The 20,331-nt window shown below is 36.1% G+C and overlaps 1 protein-coding gene across 2 annotated transcripts; it reads right to left on the bottom strand.

Moving 5' to 3' along the window:
* Positions 1-293: 293 nt before the first annotated feature.
* LOC125237495 lies at positions 294-2,408 on the bottom strand. 2 transcript variants are annotated; one of them, XM_048144607.1, is made up of 2 exons: positions 982-2,408; positions 294-426 (listed from the first exon to the last, which is right to left on the bottom strand). In XM_048144607.1, exon 1 carries the CDS (start codon positions 2,351-2,353, stop codon positions 1,064-1,066), a length of 1,290 nt encoding a protein of 429 aa, XP_048000564.1. In that variant the 5' UTR covers positions 2,354-2,408; the 3' UTR covers positions 294-426; positions 982-1,063. The 2 variants fall into 2 exon arrangements, with proteins under 2 accessions (XP_048000564.1, XP_048000565.1); XM_048144608.1 differs by having other exon boundaries at positions 294-431; positions 987-2,408.
* Between the last annotated feature and the right edge of the window lie 17,923 nt (positions 2,409-20,331).

The raw sequence follows: 20,331 nt of genomic DNA, 5'->3' as shown, positions 1-20,331 counted from the left end.
GAAAATAATAGGCAATTCACCGTTTTCAACCGGTATTTTATTGAAAGTGAGACTCAAAAATCGGCCCCCTGATTACACCAATTATATGGTACTATTTTTGTAGTAACTTATGTTAAGAAATAAATAATGAAACAATAAGCATGTAAATGTTTTATATGTGTAGTTTGTAATTTTTTTAACTGCAAAAGTGGTAATAAGGCAAGGTAATAACTTAACAAAATATTTTAAATTATTACCTAGCTAGGCAAGGAAAGAAAGAGATTTAGTAGAAAAAAAAACACGTCTGTGAAAAAGTTAATGTATTTCTGTTAAGTACACAATATTAGCACAGGAACTTGAACATGAAATGTTATAACAACGAATTATTTTTAATTAATATCACTTTATTGTTTATATGGTAGCAATTGTCTACGTAGTAGCACGATAAAAAACCGGCCAAGAGCGTGTCGGGCCACGCTCAGTGTAGGGTTCCGTAGTTTTTCGTATTTTTGTCAAAAACTACTGAACCTATCAAGTTCAAAATAATTTTCCTAGAAAGTCTTTACAAAGTTCTACTTTGGTGATTTTTTTCATATTTTTTAAACATATGGTTCAAAAGTTAGAGGGGGGGGGACGCACTTTTTTTTCCTTTAAGAGCGATTATTTCCGAAACTATTAATATTATCAAAAAATGATCTTAGTAAACCCTTATTCATTTTTAAATACCTATCCAACAATATATCACACGTTGGGGTTGGAATGAAAAAAAATATCAGCCCCCACTTTGCATGTAGGGGGGGTACCCTAATGAAACATTTTTTCCCATTTTTTATTTTTGCACTTTGTTGACGTAATTGATATACATATTGGTACCAAATTTCAGCTTTCTAGTGCTTACGGTTACTGAGATTATCCGCGGACGGACGGACGGACGGACGGACGGACGGACGGACAGACAGACATGGCGAAACTATAAGGGTTCCTAGTTGACTACGGAACCCTAAAAAGATATCAGTCATTATCAACAGCGTGTTATCATTACTTTAATATCAAAAAAGGTCATAAGTGTTAAAAGTTTTTTTTTTCAATCACTATCACTAAGCGGCACTTCTGAATCTTCATGTTTAAATTTCATGCTCTGATAATCTTTGATGACAGTATCTAAAACCTCGTCCATCTTCATATCTATAAGCATTGTATCTTTCTCTTCATCTGCTATACTTTTGTCATACTCTTCCAACGTAGCTTGAGGGACGCTTTCGGTTATTAAATTAATATTCACCCGTACTTTGTGGGCATTCCGCTTAATTAATTCAAAGATGTGTTTAGCTGGAGTCATGTCTTCAATACAGACAGGCAGGCGAAGCAACTCGTGACCTTTTAACTTTAGCGACTGTTCAATGACACTGAATTCGTCAATCTCAGTAGTGTAGGACTCTATTAGAGACATCAGATCACTTTTAGACATATCTTCAATAAAAGGTACGTTATTCCGTTCAAGCCACTCTACCATGTCTTCTTTTAAACTGTATAATGTAGGTTTCTTAACAACATCATCGTGGTGCTCATATTTTTGCATGACAACAACACTGTTCTTGGGCAAGATGGGTAGTAAATCATTAATTATCCACCCGGCAAAGTTAGACGAGTTGAAATCATGAAGGGCCTTCATGGCATAGACTCCAGTTTTCGAGACAGCGTATATATGTTTTAATAATACGCTTTCTGATAAATCTACATTAGCTTTAACAGCTGTCTTCTGCAGATAGTTGTATTTTTTAAATTGATAGGGAGTACATCTGCTGGTCAAAACTATTTCGTCGACAAAGAAAATTTCTCTGTTCTCTTCACGGTATCGAATTATATCCTTTAAGTAATGGTATCTTTCAAATGTGACGCTGGGTCTTTCCATGACAATATATCCTTTGGTTATCCTCATCCAAACATATCCTAACTTGGCCAAGTGTTTGCGAAAAGTGCGAATGTCAATGTATTTCGGAATTTTGCCAAACATAGCTCCGAATAGGTTCTTCGTCGTAGGTGTATTCATTGAACTTGAAAAATCAAGGTGGAATGAGTTCAAATAGAAAGCAACCAATCGATCATGTATCACAGATCTTTCTATATCTTTCACTTCTGTGATTTTCGTATCTGTGATTTTTATGACAGGGATATTCCTCTTATCTATGCCGGTGTAGAAATGTGAGCGGTCTAAAGGATCTCTGAAGGGTTTAAATGTTATTAAATTCTCTTCTTCAGATTTCTTCAATATGCGCTGCAGAAATCGGGCCGATTCGATGTTGCTTGCATTATTTCGAAATTCAAAATTAATCTCACTATCCGGTTCTGTCGAAGAACTCGGTTCCGCCTCCATTTTGTAAAACTAACGCGTCAGTGACAAATCGTCATTCGTCTAACGTCCGACACGTTTGGCGTCCGCCGCGCAACTACCGCTCTTGCTGTTCCATTTTCGCGTTCGAGCTGGCAACGTAGCGCGTAGACTAGTGCAGTTATTGTGAACGAGACGATTATAGTGCGTCTTTTAGTTGATATTGCTTTTAGTCAATTGAGTAATCTTAGTAAATGAGGAAACATTTCTTTAGTTTGGTATTCATAATTCATAATTTTAAAGTAATTTAAATATTGAATATCACAATCACAATACTTAAATAATTTAAATATTTTAAATTGTAAATACTTAATATTATTTAGGTAATTAATGAATTAGTAACGATTGCCTAGTTAATTACTAAGTTTCATAATATGTATTTAAATTGTTTAATAAGAAACCCTGACTAGGACTACATACAAAAACAATACTAATAATAGTAGTTATTGTTAATCGCTACAAATGTTTAACATATAGGTACTTGTTTAATGATAATGACTGATTATTTACTGAATGATTTAAACAATGAATGTGCCAGTGTCTCCTTAGCCTTAATTACCTATTTAATGTCTATATATTAATAAGTAATTGGTATAAAGATATAAACACAAGTAAATTACGCCCTTATTGTAAGCGACAATTTTGAACCTTTTCCTTAATAACGGCACAATTATTTTTAGAATATTAATGTATCTCTAATGATTAAAACGTGGCTAATAAAATTTAAAATTAAAAAAAAAACTTATCAAAATATGAGTCACAATTATCGGCGCACCGTTATTCGTCGAACGCTCACGAGCGGCCGTCGCCGCGCCAGCCGGCGGGGTAGCGGCACGATTAGACAACGTCGCGCCGCGCGCGTTGGGTCGGCCATTTTGAATTGGCCGCGCTGCGTACGGGCATAGTACCGTTGGATATTTTTTTGTTAAATTACTTTGCGCAAATCAATACAAATTATTAGGTATTCGGCATATTGGTAGTAATGTTCGTATTCGGCTAGTTCGGTTTACGAATAAATTACCGAAAAACATAAACGATCGAAGAGTTTTTTTTAACTGGGTACGTTGCTGTTTCCCTTTTCGCATCGTCATTTGAATTTTTCACAAAACCATATGTTTTTTCAGCGACATAAATATGTATTTTTTCTCTTTATTGCCCGTGCAAAAAGCGATGTTTACATATTTTCGGCACTTCGGCTGCATTCATATCTTTCTTGCTTACTGTACCGTAAAAACGATTGTTATAATATTATTTATTTCATAAACCTAGTTTCATTTTTAACCGCCGACGCAAAAACGACGGGGCGTTATAAGTTTGACGTGTCTGTCTTTCTGTCTGTATGTCTGTCTGTCTGTGTGTGTGTGTGTCTGTCTGTGGCATCGTAGCTCCCGAACGGATGAGTCGATTTAGATTTAGTTTTTTTTGTCTCAAAGCTGAGTTAGTCGGGAGTGTTCTTAGCCATGTTTCATGAAAATCGGTCCACTATGTCACGCTCGGGGTTTTTATTTTATTTATCCCAATTTCAATGTCCCCAACTGCATCGATATTAAATCCGATGTATCGTAATCCCGCGGTCGTGATGTCGCATCACTAATAGCGCGTTTTGCTCCGGCTTACTAGTGATGTGCTTGTTTTATCGATATGCAGTTTTGCAAAGGGAATTATTGTAATCTGAATGTTTTTACGTATTCAACGTTGTGAATTTGTATTAAAACGTTTTATTACTTATTGATTCTGATGATGTGATTCAATTAAGTATTATATCCTACTTACTATTCCTCTTATCCATATTGATATCGACATCGTGATTTAAAAATTCAGTTGTAAGTAAAATAACCTAACCACAAAATTAAAATTTTGAAAAAACCTCCGACAGCGACATAGTAGATCGATTTGCATGAAACATGGCTAAGAACACTCCCGACTAACTCAGCTTTCGGACAAAAAAAACTAAATCTAAATCGGTTCATCCGTTCGGAGCTATGATGCCACAGACAGACACACACAGACAGACAGACAAACAGACAGACAGACAGACACGTCCAACTTATAACACCCCTTCGTTTTTTCGTCGGGGGTTAAAAATCGTTGTAAATAAAAAAACTACGATTTATTCCTAACAATCCTAACTGCGGATTTATTAATTACTGTTTAGCAATAAGACCGCCTGTTGTGAAGTTCATTCATGAAGTTACTATTAATATGTTTTTCCCCTCACTAGCTCGGAAACACGTATTTTGTCCTTTAATACCAGCGCGTAAAAATACATTTTATCCACTAGTGGGTAAAGTAATTTGACCTTGAATAAAGTCAAAATAACTGCTTTAAAATTGATAAAAGTTGGTGAATCTAGTAATAAAGATGACTTACCACCCGTGGAACTACTGCAAGCAGTGATAAACGCATTTTTTGCGTTGTAGTTTCCTCGCTATAGTGAGGGGAAAAGTTTTGTGTTACACTCGGGTGCAAATGTATTTTACTTCTCGTGTGTTAAAAAACTCGCAAGTTCAGGATTCTATTCTTGAATCACTCGCTTCGCTCGTGGTTCAACTATAGAATCCTTTCGCTTGCTCGTTTATCAATTCCACACTCGGCGTTAAAATACAACTTTGCCCCCTTGTATAACAAATAACTATTATTTTTACAGGTAAGCTGGTACATATTTAGTATTTCTGCAGAGGATGATCTTGACCTAGGATGATTAATTGATTATGGTTTGTTTACAATACTAGTTTTAACCCCCGACGCAAAAACGACGTCGTGTTATAAGTTTGACGTGACTGTTTGTCTGTGTGTCTGTCTGTGGCATCGTAGCTTCCGAACGGATGAACCGATTTAGTTTTTTTTTTTTGAAAGCTGAGTTAGTCGGGATCGGGAGTGTTCTTAGGCATGTTTCATGAAAATCGGTCCAATATGTCTTTTTTTTTTCCAAAATTTTAATTTTATGGTTAGGGTTTTCTTTCCTTACATACATAAGTACCTAAGTTCTTTATGTAGGTACTAGAGTCAGACTAAGCATTGATTTTATTAGCCAAGTCATACACATGTCATAATTTGTGAGTGCGTTTAGTAAAACGTCTCACTTTGTCGGTTACCATTAAGGCGAGATTTACTTGTATCTTTATATGAATAAACTGACAAAGCGGCTTTATAGTAATCGAGAAAGTGGGAAGTTTTCCCGTGCACACTCACATTTCATAAACCGGGGCTATTTTCAGCTTTATTTTATTTACTAAAGTTATACAAGTTTATAATTATGCTAAAATGCCTTTTCATACTAGAATTTAGTTCCTAGATTTAGGATTAGTAGCTAACTCTATCCTTTGTTTTGCCGACATTATTAACCCATTGAACGCACTAATTAAGTCCATTGGTTTGCGTTGCATTAAAGGGTTAATAGTCAATACTCAATTTCCCAATACCAAACTGTACATGTATGTGACTTTCCAAGTTTAAAGAGCCATTTTTTGGAATTTTTGTTACAATTTCGAATGAAAAGGACTAGAGTTGCAACGGGCCAACGGATATACGGTCCGTAACAAAATACCGGATAGTTGCAAAACTTGCATAAGTAATATGCTGCCGGAGACCGGATTAGTGCCTAATATAAGGAGACAACTAGAGTACATACAGGTTGACTGGAAGAGATAAGGGATAAGTCATTACATTGTATATTACTGACTCTGTAACTGTGTCTCTTTTGTTTCCTTTATGTACAATAAAGCTTATACTTACATACATACTTAACATAAATATCAAACCATAAAGTAATCAATGTTAAGGTTTGTTTAATCTCACAAATACATTAAAAAGTACAAAAAGTGAGTTTAATTTCTGTCTGAATATAGCTTTTAACATACATATCGTCACTACTTTAAAAAAATCTCGTATCTCACGCTGCTTCTCAAAGTTAAAACCCAGTAAGTCTATATGCATTCTAGAGATGGGCTGAATATGGACTTTGCCGAATACGAATATTCGGCCGAACATTCGGTTCAGCTGTTACCGATCCGAACATTCGGCCGAATATTCGGTTACGCCATATTTTTAAAGCGAATGTTAGGATTAAAATTATGAAATGATTGATAATTGTCATACATACTACAAGTACCTTAGGTTCTTATGATTTAGTGGATAAATAAAACTTGGTTAAACAACTCTGAACTCTTCTCAAATCTTAAACTACGGTTTTTTTTAACTTTTTTACAAAACAATTGTGTTTATATTTTGACGCATTTTTAGTTCCTATGAAAGCTACTAAAATAAGAGCTTATTATGCAATGGAATACTTAAGATCTTCATTAGTCATTTACTTTGTTTATTCGGTAAATATTCGGCAATGTAACCGAACTATTCGGCCGAATACGAACATTGAAAATCTTGCCGAATATGCCGAAAACCGAATATTTACCGAATATTCGGCCCATCTCTAATGCATTCCATACATACTTACTACAATTTTCTTTTTCATTGACAGACGAAGATACAAGTTTTTTTAAAAGTAGTGACGATATGATCAACTAGAAACACGTTGCACCAGCAACGCTCAGCGCTGCGCACCGTCAAATTTACTCAACTTCGGTAAAAAATTATGGCGGAATATTCGGAGACCGGATACCGGACATTAGGTAGTCTCGTCGGCAAAATATCCGGTAACCGGTCAAACCACTATCATATCAGCACGGGAAGCATGGTCGCGCGATAGACGATAAAATAGCAGGCCGTCCCTATCGCACTATTTGTAAGTGCGATAGGGACAGCCTGCTATTTTATCGTCTATCGCGCGACCATGCTTCCCATGCAGGTGCATTTCTAGCGCCGCGTCGCTTGGGGCGCGTCTCACGTCTTCTATTATACAAAATGTACTGACGAGACTTTTTTTAAATTACAATCGGGCGGCGTGGCGCTGACGTCCGTTCCGCGTCTTACGACGTGCGTCGCCTGAGTGTGGGTTGCCGCTATCAAGGACTTCATTCCATTGAAGTCCTTCAAGACAATATAATAGAAAATTAACCTAACCACAAAATTAAAATTTTGAAAAAACCCCCGACCGCGACATAGTAGACCGATTTGCATAAAACATGGCTAAGAACACTTCCGACTAACTCAGTTTTCAGACAAAAAAAAAACAAATTCTAAATCGGCGCCGTCAATGCACCTTTTAACCTTTCTGGTGTTTCGGGTGTCCATGGGCGGCAGTGATCCCTTACCATAAGCCGACCTGTTCCTTTACCTCCTATCGCATTAGACAATATATGGACCCTTTTGATGTAGAAAGACGCATAGGCTATTGTCACCGATACTGTGCTTTAATATGACAATGCAACTGATTAAGCTGAGGTTACACTGGACAATGCTTGATTTAAATAGATTACAATGCAAAGGATGCGTTTCCACTAGTAGTCTAGAGCCAATTTGGCCACAAGTCGTCTCCTTCACGATTTTCGTCGACATCTCTTCTAAATACCTAAAACAGGTATGGATATGTTCCTCGTTCTCTCCAGATTACGAATTGACCTGTTTTAGTTTAAGGAGGGGGGGACGGGTCGAGAAAAAGGGGGGAAAGATGGCGACCGACCATCATAGATATTTATTCACATCTTGAGTCCTATGGCACCAATCTGTTCGTGCAAGGTGTCATTTGAAAGCTTATTAAACCTACTTTAATTGTTTTCAAATAACTATACTCATAAAAGTAACCGTTTACGAAATATTTGAAAATATGTGCTTTTTTTTCGCGCATGAATTGCACAAGTACTAGTAAAAATGCGTCTAACTCAATAAACAATAACTTTACCGCAATTGATGTTATTAAAAATATAAGTTTCATTGGTATATGATAATATATAACCATGTAATTAAGAATTTTGTTTGGCAGGGGTTATCCTCCAGGTCGCATAAACGGGCGCTGACCGTAGTAAAGTATTCAATATTTTTGAGGTCTTATTTTACGGATCCATATGTGAGAGGTATCGTTTGAAAGATAATTAAACCTACTATAATTGTTTACACATAACTATAGTCATAAAGGTAGCTGTTTACAAAATATTTGAAAATATGTGTTTTTTATCGAGCATGAATCGCACAAGTACTGGTAAAAAATGCTTCTAAGTCAATAAACAATAACGTTACCGCAATTGATGTTATTATAAAATTTACGCGACTATACATGAGCTTTCTAAGAATATAAGTTTTATTGGTAAGTGATAATATAACCATGAAATTACGAATTTTGTTTCGTAGTGGTCACTCTGCCGGTCGCATAAATGAGCGCTGACCGTAGTAAAGTATTCAATATTTTTAAGTTCCTATTTTACGGATCCATATGTAAGAGGTATCATTTGAAAGCAAATTAAACCTTCTATAATTATTTTTGAATAACTATAGTTATAAAGGTAGCTGTTTACAAAATATTTGAAAACATGAGTTTTTGTTTCGAGCATGAGTTGCACATATACAGATAAAAAATGCTTCTAACTTAATAAACCATAACTTTACCGCAATTAATGTTATTATAAAATTTACGCGAAATTTCATGCGCTTTCTAAAAATGTAAGTTTTATTGATGTATGATAATATATGACCAAGTAATACGAATTTGGTTTAGCAGGGGTCACTGCGGCCTGTCACGATATTGGGTGCTGACTGACCGTCGCCAAATTTTCTACATTACTCAGATCCTATTTTACTGATAAATTTGTGAGAGGTATCATTTGAAAGCATATTATGCGTACTATCTTTATTTATAATACTTCAAGTCGAAACTGTAGAAGTTTACAAAATATTTGATTAGTAATATGTGTATTTTACTGTGCAAAAATAGCATTGGCATTGATAAGACACGCTTCTAGGTCAAAAAATTATAGTTTTCCGCAATTGATATAATAACAAAATAAACGGAAAATTACTTACACAAAAAATAAGTTTGGTTTGTATTGCATAAATAATTAATTTTAATTTGTTCAGCTCACCTACTGCGCACCATCATATAAATGGATGTCCACCGTCGTTACCTTTTTTCATGATTTTTCAGACTTTATTTCACTGATTCACAATAAATATACCCAATTTATCACGTATCGAATTTACTTATATACTTAATTGATCAGTAAAATAAAATCTGTAAAATGATGAAAAAATTAAGGCAACGGCGGTGGACATCCGTTTATATGACGATTGACCGTGCGCAGTGGGTATGGTGGACAAATTAACATTAAATATTTAAGCAAAATTAACAAAACTCATTTTTTGTAAAGACCATACATTTTGCGATTCATTTCGTTATTATATCAATTGCGGAAAAATATAATTTATCGAGCTAGAAGCATGTTTCACTCGTATCAGTGCGAATGCTATTCATATACAGTAAAAATACACTTTTTGTCAAATATTTTGTAAACTTCTACAATTACGACTAAAATTATTAAAAAGTAACGATAGTACGTAAAATATTCTTTCAAATGATACCTGTCACAAATGGATCGCTAAAATAGGATCTGAGAAATACATAAAATTAGGCGACGGTTAGCACCTATTTACGTCACGGGGGTGCAGTGACACCTGCTAAACCAAATTCGTTATTACTTGGTTGTATAATATCATACATCAATAAAACTTATATTTTTAGAAAGCACATGAAATGTCCTGTAAATCTTATAATATCATTATTTGCGGTAAAGTTATTGTTTATTGGTCATGCACTAAGATACAATCTTAAAAATTATGAAAACGGCAACGAAAATTAAATGGTCATCCATGTATATAACGGTGTGCAGTGAGTATGATGGATAAATTAACATTAATTGTTTATGCAATACTGACAAAACTTATTATTTGAAAAGGTTTAAGGTAATTTTGGCGTTTATTTTATTAGTATATCAATTGCGGAAAAATATAATTCATTGAGCTAGAAGCATGTTTTACTCACATCGGTTCCAATGCATATTTTCAAATATTTTGTTAGCTACTACAGTTACAACTAAAATTATTGAGAAATAATGATAGTACGCATAATATACTTTCAAAAGATTCCTGTTCAATAAAATAGGATCTGAAAAATATAGAAAATTTGGCGACGGTCAGCATCCATACGTGGCCGGGCGCTGTGGCTCCTACTTAACCAAATTTGTAATTACTTGGTTATATAATATCATACACCAATAATACTTATGTTATTAGAAAGCGCATGAAATTCCACGTAAATTATATACTAACATCAATTCTGGAAAAGTTGTTGTTTATGGATTAAGAAGCATTTATTACCAGTAGGTACTTGTGCGACTCATGGTCTATAAAACACATATTTTCAAATATTTTCTAAACAGCTACCTTAATGACTATAGTTATTTATAAAAAAATATAGTAGATTTAATTAGCTTTGAAACGATACCACTCGCATATGGATCCGTAAAATAGGACTTCAAAAATATTGAATACTTTACTACGGTCAGCGCCCATTTCTGCGACCGGGCAGAGTGACTCCTGCTACACCAAATTCGTAATTACATGGTTATATATTATCATCCACTGAACCAATGAAACTTATATTTTTAGAAAGAGCATGAATAGATGCAAAAAATTTATAATAACATCAATTGCGGTAAAGTTATTGTTTATTGAGTTAGACGCATTTTTTACTAGTACTTGTGCAATTCATGCGCGATAAAAAACACATATTTTAAAATATTTCGTAAACGGTTACTTTTATGAGTATAGTTATTTAAAAACAATTAAAGTAGGTTTAATAAGCTTTCAAATGACACCTCGTACGAACAGATTGGTGCCATAGGACTCGAGATGTGAATAAATATCTATTAGATATGTGCGATTACACATAGGTGGTTAAAACATTTTGGTAATATTGTTAGAGGAATGGTAATTTATTTTATGAAAATAATAATAAATTCTATTCGTTGAAAGTTTCCCAATGAAATGGCTATGACATACAGACAGACAGACACGGACGCGATGAAACTGTAAGGGCCCCTAGCTATTTTGAGTACGGAACCAAAAAAGGTTTATTGTGTGACATGAATACATGATCTGCATTAGACACAATCATTGCCGCCTAAAAAGTTGCTTCAAAAAACAATGATTTGAAAAAAGGGGTTCCCCACACCTATCATCATCCTCCTCGCGTTATCCCGGTCCTTGCCACGGTTCATGGGAGCCTGGGGTCCGCTTTGACAACTAATCCCAAGATTTAGCGTAGCACCAGCTAAGCTCGTGTAGGTGAACCACGTAACATGCTTGTTTGAGGTAGATATGACAGTTTTTGACAGGCGATAACTGTGAGTTAACCGAGCGGGAGTGGCCATACTGTACGGTAGTACTCTTTATTATACTGTGCTAACACTAACACTTTTTGCAATTCCTACAACGCAGTTTGGTTAAACTGAACTATTTCGTCGTTTTGATAAAAAAGGTTATATATAAAACTCGATCTAGCTTTTTAAAGGCTGACTGGCAACTAAAATTGCTGTGGGTACTGAAAAGAATGAAACAGTTATTTTTGTGTCAGCGTTTTTCGGGTGTTTTTAGCTGAAATCCAGGTATATCGTTCTTTTTTAAATAAAACTGTTTTTTTGGTTTCATAACAACTACATATAAACTACACAAAATTTATTTATTTAAACTTTATTGCACAAAATACACAAAAATGTACAAATGGCGGACTTAATGCCAAAAGACATTCTCTACCAGTCAACCATAGGGCCAAACAGAGATTCAGTACAAATGGTGCAGAGCGAAAACAAAAAGGTCTACAACAAATGTCTTGCAAGGAAAACATATGTCTTGCAAATAATGATAGGCCAATTCTTACTTATACCAAGGGCCATATAATACGTGACAAAGTCCATACAAAAAAGCGTATCCCTGAAATGTATGGGACTTTTAGGCTTAAAACTAGATGGCGCTGTTTCGCAGCCTGGAAGTGGCCAAAATCATATTTTCCCGAAATATTTTTGCGTGTTTTTATATTTTGTAGGAACAAATTAATTTGTAGGCCTCGTAAGTGTAGTTATGAAAGTATTTAATAGGTGGCGCTAAAAAAATGAGGTAATTTCTTAGTATGGAGACTGTAGAATCCTATATGTATCTCTCGTAAAGCAAACACATAATACTCGTATATGTAGAAGTTATAGCTCTTTGGCACAACAATGTCCGTGCAAGTTAATAATATATGCGAATGCTGTGACTTCTTCGTCACGGAGTAAAGATGGGAGTGGACATGCTATTTTGGTTCAAATATTTAGTTAAGAGTATAGACCGCATTATTTATTATAGAATCAATACGTTATATTTGATGATTCTAGGCATTTGATTATTTTGATGATGAAGTGAATTTCTCACAATCTTTAGGTATCATAAGCTTAGCGAAACGGCAATGCGTGCCCTGGGTCGCGGATGTATTATGTTATTGAATTGACAGTTAATTTTAATGTTTTTTTGTTTTTATTCGAGTTATTCTGGAAAACTGAAAAATAGGTGCCTAGTCATTGAAAAAGTATTGTACTTAGAAGAAAAAAACGAAAATATCTGCTCCCTTGTGAAAAACGACATGCGATATTTACTCCCCTTGTAACATCCGTTGATGGTATCTTCGCACCTCAAATGTCTGCCTTCGTGAAACATCTGCATGGGTGAAGCAATCGCCGAACGATGGGACAGATCCCTTACCGTGGTTATGGGTTGGCTAAGATCAAAAATTACAATTTCCATAATCCGTGCTACAAGCATGTGTATCCGGGGTACGCGATACAAATTTAACACGTTCAAAAACTTCTTTGGCTTAAATGATGGCGCAGCCCTACCCAATCCTTCCTCCACTTGATAAATTTCCCTGTTTTGTTGATGCTTGATACGTATTTGTAATATTTGTAACTATCTTTTTGTAAATAAATATTTTATGTGTGGTATATACGTATGTAAAAAAAAGTATTGTACCTTCTTTACTAGTAACTGAGTCAAAAAATACCTACTCGTCGCGTCTAGTTATTACTTATTTCTTTTATTTTTTGATTTAGGAAATACACTTAGGTACAGCATTAATAATAGGTACATGTGTCTTACAAATTAAAGGTAGTTCACAAGCCAAAACAGTTTCCACAATAAGGCACTTAAACCCAATTTAAAAGAGGTAGGTACTAGACGCCTTTTTGACCTCTCTTAAACACCTTTTGCAAAAAAACTATTATCGCAACCATAGTTATTATTATTTAAAAATAGCTATATGGGTTACCTATGCGTTTCTCCTGTGCGTTTACAAAATAAATAAATAAATATTACAGGACATTCTTACCAGGGATGTAACGGAGCTCTGCTTCTGCTTCCGTTTCTGCGGAACTACCGTTTTGTTTTGCACATCCGCTTCTGTTCCGGTTCTGTTATTTTTCAAACGGAAGTTATAACGGATGTCGGAACCTAGCGCGACGGTGGGACATGAGCGGCGTACATCAAAGACCAACAGGTCTATACCTGTCATTCGCTCATCTCTCCGCTGCCACGTGCTGTGATACTAAACGCCAAGGCGGAAGGCCAAGCCAGTTCTTAAATTATTAGTTCATAAACAGTAAATACCTAAAAGTTCTAGGTAATTTAATTAGTTTTGGTTTATGTTATACCTATGTGGTATTTTTTCTTTTCGTTTTTAACATCCATAAGTTCCGCTTCTGGTTCCAGTTCCGCTTCTGCTTCCGTTAAACTAAATTCAAAACTTCTGCTTCCGCTTTCGGTTCCGTTAAAAACACATCCGTTACATCCCTGATTCTTACACAGATTGACTGAGTTCCACGAAGCTCAAGAAGGCTTGTGTTGTGGGTACTCAGACAACGATATATATAATATACAAATACTTATGTACATAGAAAACGTCCATGACTCAGGAACAAATATCTGTGCTCATCACACAAATAAATTCCTTTACCAGGATTTGAACCCGGGACCGCGGCGTAGCAGGCAGGGTCACTAACTAACCACTAGGCCAGCCCGGTCGTTTATAAACGTCTAGACCAGTAAGGCAATTATGGTCGCGCGATAAATGATAAAACATCTGGCCGTCCCTATCGCACTTACTAATAGTGCGATAGGGACGGCTTGATATTTTATCGTCTATCGCGCGACTATGCTACCCGGGCAGCTCCGCCACTATCCTTACATTCCTTACCCCTCCCAAATTGCATTAATGATTTGGTGACTACCTAATTGTCCCCATTTGCCGTTCGTAGTTACAGCTATGAGTTATGGTTAACTGTTCGCAGTTTAATCAGATACAGGTGTTGTCAATTTAGAGTGACAAGGGTGTTATATGATTATGTCATTTTGGGGTTAATTTGTAGGGTTGATGCCCTGAGGACTAGTGAGAACTAGATTCGAGTATGGTTAGGAATACGTTGTATAATTATACACGTTAAACTTTCGTGAGACATATTCAAATAATTAATGAATCTACGGTTGTAATCACGTTATTATATCGCTATTGCTGCGACATGTTTCGGGCCAATTCGGAGGCCCCTCTTCAGGCCTATAGGAGTTCAAGCGACGGCTAAACTCCGTGGGCTAAACTATATATGCCTGAAGAGGGGCCTCCGAATTGGCCCGAAACATGTCGCAGCAATAGCGATATAATAACGTGAGTACCGGTTGTAGATTCATTGATTACGTAGTATAATATTACTTAGATATACAGGCTGCCAGTCCACTGGTGCCGCAATATTAGGACGATCTTACACAGATTGACTGAGTCCCACGGTAAGCTCAAGAAGGCTTGTGTTGTGGGTACTCAGACAACGATATATATATTATACATATGTACATACATACAATCACGCCTGTATCCCATAACCTGTTCCGAACCATGATATACAAATACATAGAACACATCCATGACTCAGGAACAAATATTCATGCTCATGACACAAATAAATGCCCCTACACTGAGAGAAAATACAACCAGTTTTCATGTTCGTTCAACAAGTTTTTTGGTTAAAATAGCGCCTACGTGCTCTTTGATTCAAACAACAAGCTACTTGTCATTTGAATCGGCAATATATTTGAATCAACAAATCGATTTTATAAAAACAACCTGACACATATTGTTTTAAACATACGTTTGGCTGATTCAAACGGATAAACCGCAACAAATCGAACTTGTTAAATTCACAATGCAAATTTCTCTCATTGTACCAGGATTCGAATCCAGGACCGCGGCTTAGCAGGATACCTAGTAGATATAGGTACTCGTAAGATATCTGCCCCCGGATGCCCCGAATATAGGTACTAGCGTCTATAGCAGTCATAAAGAACTATTCCGCTAAATCGCTCCTACACGCAGACAGATTTTACAATCTTTATTGGCTCGTTTTAAAACCATCTAATGGCACGAGAACTATAATAAAGCTTGAAATGGAGTGAAATGCGTTAACTCCCGTGGGCGTATTCAGATATTTATAAAGTTTTATTATCTATTGGAGCACATGTGACAAAAAAAACATTCCGACACGCGAGATAATAGATTATCATATTTTGAAAAAGATGAAAATTGTACATTGTTGACCATTTAAAAGTACTTATTGTAAGCCTATTTGAATAAATAATATTTTGATTGATTGACTGATTGATTGATTCTACGAATACGAACATATAATCAGGCATTAATAAAGTCACTTTCGGCAAAGTACTTAATACAATAGCCAATTTTTGAAAAAGAAAATGTAAAACACTTAATTTGACAAATGTAAACTCAAAGTTAACCTTATTCTAAATCGATATACTTTATGCAAGAGGGATGAATCCATGTGCACAAATAATTTCGCTGTGTAGAAAATAACAACTGATATTACTATGAATCACCACAATACCCGATGTAAATCCAAAAAAAATTCGACATAGTAAGTAGACCGATTTTCATCAAATACCGAGACGTTCAGACATGTCAAACTTAACCCTTCGTTTCAAGTCAGGAGTTAAAAACCGTCTGCGCCCTAATTTTTAAAAATTAAAATTTTACAAAAACCCCGACCAATTTGACATAGTGGACCGATTTTCATTTGAAACATGGCTAAGAACATTCCGGAATTGACTTGGAAATTCTAAGGTACTTTCAGAAAAAAAAAGGCTAAACCTAAATCGTGATTATCCGTTTGGGAGCTGATACGATGACCACAGATAGACACACACACAGCTCACAAACAGACAGACAGACAGACAGACGGACAGACAGACAGACAGACACGTCAAACTTATAACACCCCTTCGTTTTTGCGTCGTAAAAACTTCTTAAAAGTAACTTACCTCATATTTAAGAGAGATGTCTCACTATTTTATAAGTAGACGGCACTCATTTGAAGACCAATCTTGGTAACTGCTACTTACAGAAAGTTTTAAAATGTCTGACTCAGCATAGATAACATAAGATATGTCCTGGAAACAGATATAACACGCTAAATTTAAAAATATTTTAAGCGGGTTACTCACGTATTAAGTCGATATAGCGTTCGACATGTTTCGGGTGACGTCGCCCGCGCCGCCGACCCCCCCTGCGCCTGTCCTCAGCAGCCGCGCGCACCGAGCAAGCGCCCGCAGTATGCGTCGCGCTCTCGACATGTAAAGGCGGGGTGTCGCTACTCTTGAGAAAGGTTCTCGAAATTGAACCGAAACATGTCGAACGCTATATCGACTTAATACGTGAGTAACCCGCTTAAAATATGTATGAGTCTCACGGGAGTTTTATAGTTAAAATAACACGCTAAAATTTTACTGAAAAGTTTTGATTCAGAGGCGTTTCTGGATACATTTGAAAATTTCATTTATACTGTTTATGTACTCATGCAAAAAAATTAAATTAATACCTAAATGTACTTCTAGTAATACGATTGACCACAATTTATGCGGCCTGTAGAAAAACTCGGTAGCAAATGTAACTACGGAATAGTACCTACAGAATATATACAAGTGCGTAAAAAAGGGAGTTACGATTTTCTTTTCACACGTGTATCGTACGACGTTTTTCAGTACAGATGGCCCTCGGAGTTTTGATCTGACCTGACAAACACTAGAGCACAATGGTCTTTGTCAGGTCGAAACTTTAAGAGGCCTTTGTAATCACTGAAAAACGGCGTGCGATACACGTGCGAGGAGAAAGTTCGTAACGGGTGGCGATAAATTAAAACACGACCGAAAGGGAGTTTTTCGCACTATTATCATAATGTACCTACTATACACGGTTTTTATTTATGTAATCTGCTCTCAGACACTAAGGGGATTCGAGATATCACATTTTACCCTATTTATTGTAAACGAAATTCCTAGAAAACTCGTATTTGCGAGATTACTAAAGCTTGTTACGGAATTCTACTTATTTTTCCAGTTTTTTCCAGAGAAAATTTTTATTTCGCAGTTTTGTTGACAGTCATTTGGAGAATAAGCAGTAATGGGTAGGTATCTCTTGGGATGATATTTCAAGAAAAATAACGAAATCTGCGAAAATAACGTTTAAAGTTCGAGTAATAATTTTTAGAATTTGTAATGATTAAAGTAAAAGAAACCACATTCTTGTGTTTCTCAAGAACTTGACTAGGCCGGTCTTAGTTCAGCAGATCAGGCCTAGGCATATCGTGAAGCGTCGCGGTTCTCGTTCCCTTGGGTTGTTCCTATTTCTAGTATCTTGGTTGAAGTCTTAGTGGCTCATTTGGCAGGGCGCTGGAGTATCGATCCAGTGGCCGTGAGTTCAATAGGCAACTTATTTTATAATCACAACTTCCAAGTTCCACTTCCAAGATGCCGATCAAGAAGCGTGGGCGGAGCCCAGGCAAAGATGGCGGAACGATCTTGCCGCCTTCCTGCAGAACAAGCCTCCGTATAGACAGATAAAGTCTAAGAAAAAACCGTACCTCTAAACCATACAGAAAAAGATACGGTGACCTAGATGGCGATACACCTTTTGGGGGACGCTCGGCTAGATGGCGCTAATATTAATATTTGACATTTTAACACATATCAAGCTAAGAATATGGGCCAAACTGTCAAAACTGAGGTTCAAAAGTTTAGCTTGTCGAGAGATGGCAGTCTATGCACTGTGATTACACATTTTACTTTGACAGCAAAGAGGATAGAGTATTATAGAGAGTTACTGTCGAAGTAAAATGTGTAATCACAGTGCATAGACTGCCATATCTTAACACAGGCTAAAAATTTTGAACCTCATTTTGACAATTTGGCCCCTATTCTTAGCTTGATATGTGTTAAAATGTCAAATATTAATATTAGCGCCATCTAGCTGAGCGTACGCCAAAGGTGTAATGCCATCTAGGCCACCGTACCTTTTTCTGTATGGTACTGAGGTACGTTTTTTTCTTAGACTTTATCTGTCTATACGGAGTTATATATGTCTTTGTTTGACAGTAACTCTCTATAATACTCGATCCTTTTTGTTTTAGTGCAGCGACCCAAAAGTTGTCGTTTTCCTCACAGAAAATAGAATAAAAATACGTTTTATATTTCATTAAAATGCAAAGTTTGCACAACGCTATTCCTTCTATTAAAACCTACAAGTTTCCCCTCCAATGGCCACCTAATGAGCCTTTTCCTCTTTTTCCGTCCTGTACCAAGTTCCTTTGACAAGGCTCCGATATAGTGGTGGGCCGAATGTTCGGTATTCGGTAACTTTCGTATCCGGCTTAATTTTTCGGTTAATATTTTTACTAGCTTTTGACCGCGGCTTCGCTCGCGTTAGAAAGAGACAAAAAGTAGCCTATGTCACTCTCCATCCCTTCAACTATCTCCAATAAAAAAACCGTGCCATTATGCCGTGAAGGACGGACAAACAAAAAGACACATACTTTCCCATTTATAGTATTAGTATGGAAGTATGGATTTTTCGTGTATTCAAGGTTGGCGCGTACACCTGTCAACGTGTTTTGTGAAATTACTTGCCATACAATGAGGTAATGCAGATGAGTGAGAGGCGATGCTGCCAGTGTCATAGGGTCCATACCGCAGGCCGACCTTTAATGGAAGAGATTTTGTCGTTATAATTTGATTATTTTTTAAATGCAGTATTTTTATAAGTACTTTGTTTTATTTATGGGTTTAACTTTAGCCTTTTCCTCTTTGTCAGCCCTTTGACAAGGCTCCGATATAGTGATTGGCCGAATGTTCGGTATTCGGTAACTTTCTTTTATTTGTTTTTGGCTTATTTTTCGGGAAATATTTTTCACTGCACGAATTGGTAAAGGCCCTCTTGATACAAACAAATAACAAAATTTTATCCAAAAGAGTTCAAAGTAATTTCTTACAAATTATACCTTATTGTCCAAAGCTGGCATGTAATAGAATTGACGTTTTTAAACTTTTTAAAAATGATGATTTTGAATTAGATTTAGTGTGATTAGGGATTGCAATTGCTGGATCCAGCATCCAGCAATCCAGCTGGATCCAGCGCATTTTTCGGTCTGCTGGATCCAGCAGCCAGCGCTGGATCCAGCGCTGCGGATCCGCAAATAAAAAAATCGGCAATAAAATGCGTAATTAACTTTAATAAACTTATTTTACGTCATATTTAAAACGGTTTCGCGTTCCCGCGCGTAGCCCGTGGCCGCTTAGCACAAAATAATTCTATTTCGCCACAATTGTGTGTTTTTTTCAAAAACGTAAGTAGTTTGAAACTGTATTATAACTACTGAAGATCTCAAAATGTATTTATAGTATTTAATTATTTACTGTTACCGCAAAATTTCTTTTAAGTTTCAACTTATGTTTAAACTAAGCACTAGTAAGGAAATTAGTAATATTCAATGTGAAATTGTGAATGCCCAAATGTTGTGCCAAAAAAGCAGGCCATGTATGGTTGATAGCATTATTTATGTACCCACTTATTGTAGTACCTTCGCTGTTACAATTTTAATGACATTTTTTATTCATGTAGATTGCTATAAGGATTAAAAATGGTTACAAAAAGTAATGCC

Source organism: Leguminivora glycinivorella, chromosome 21, assembly GCF_023078275.1.
Source record: "Leguminivora glycinivorella isolate SPB_JAAS2020 chromosome 21, LegGlyc_1.1, whole genome shotgun sequence".
In the NCBI taxonomy this organism is placed as follows: Eukaryota; Metazoa; Arthropoda; class Insecta; order Lepidoptera; family Tortricidae; genus Leguminivora; species Leguminivora glycinivorella.
This window is presented reverse-complemented; position numbering and strand designations above follow the sequence as displayed.

What these genes read in the sequence shown, in the direction of transcription:
- LOC125237495 (XM_048144607.1), bottom strand. Translation starts at nt 2,353, where the DNA reads ATGGAGGCGGAACCGAGTTCTTCGACAGAACCGGATAGTGAGATTAAT.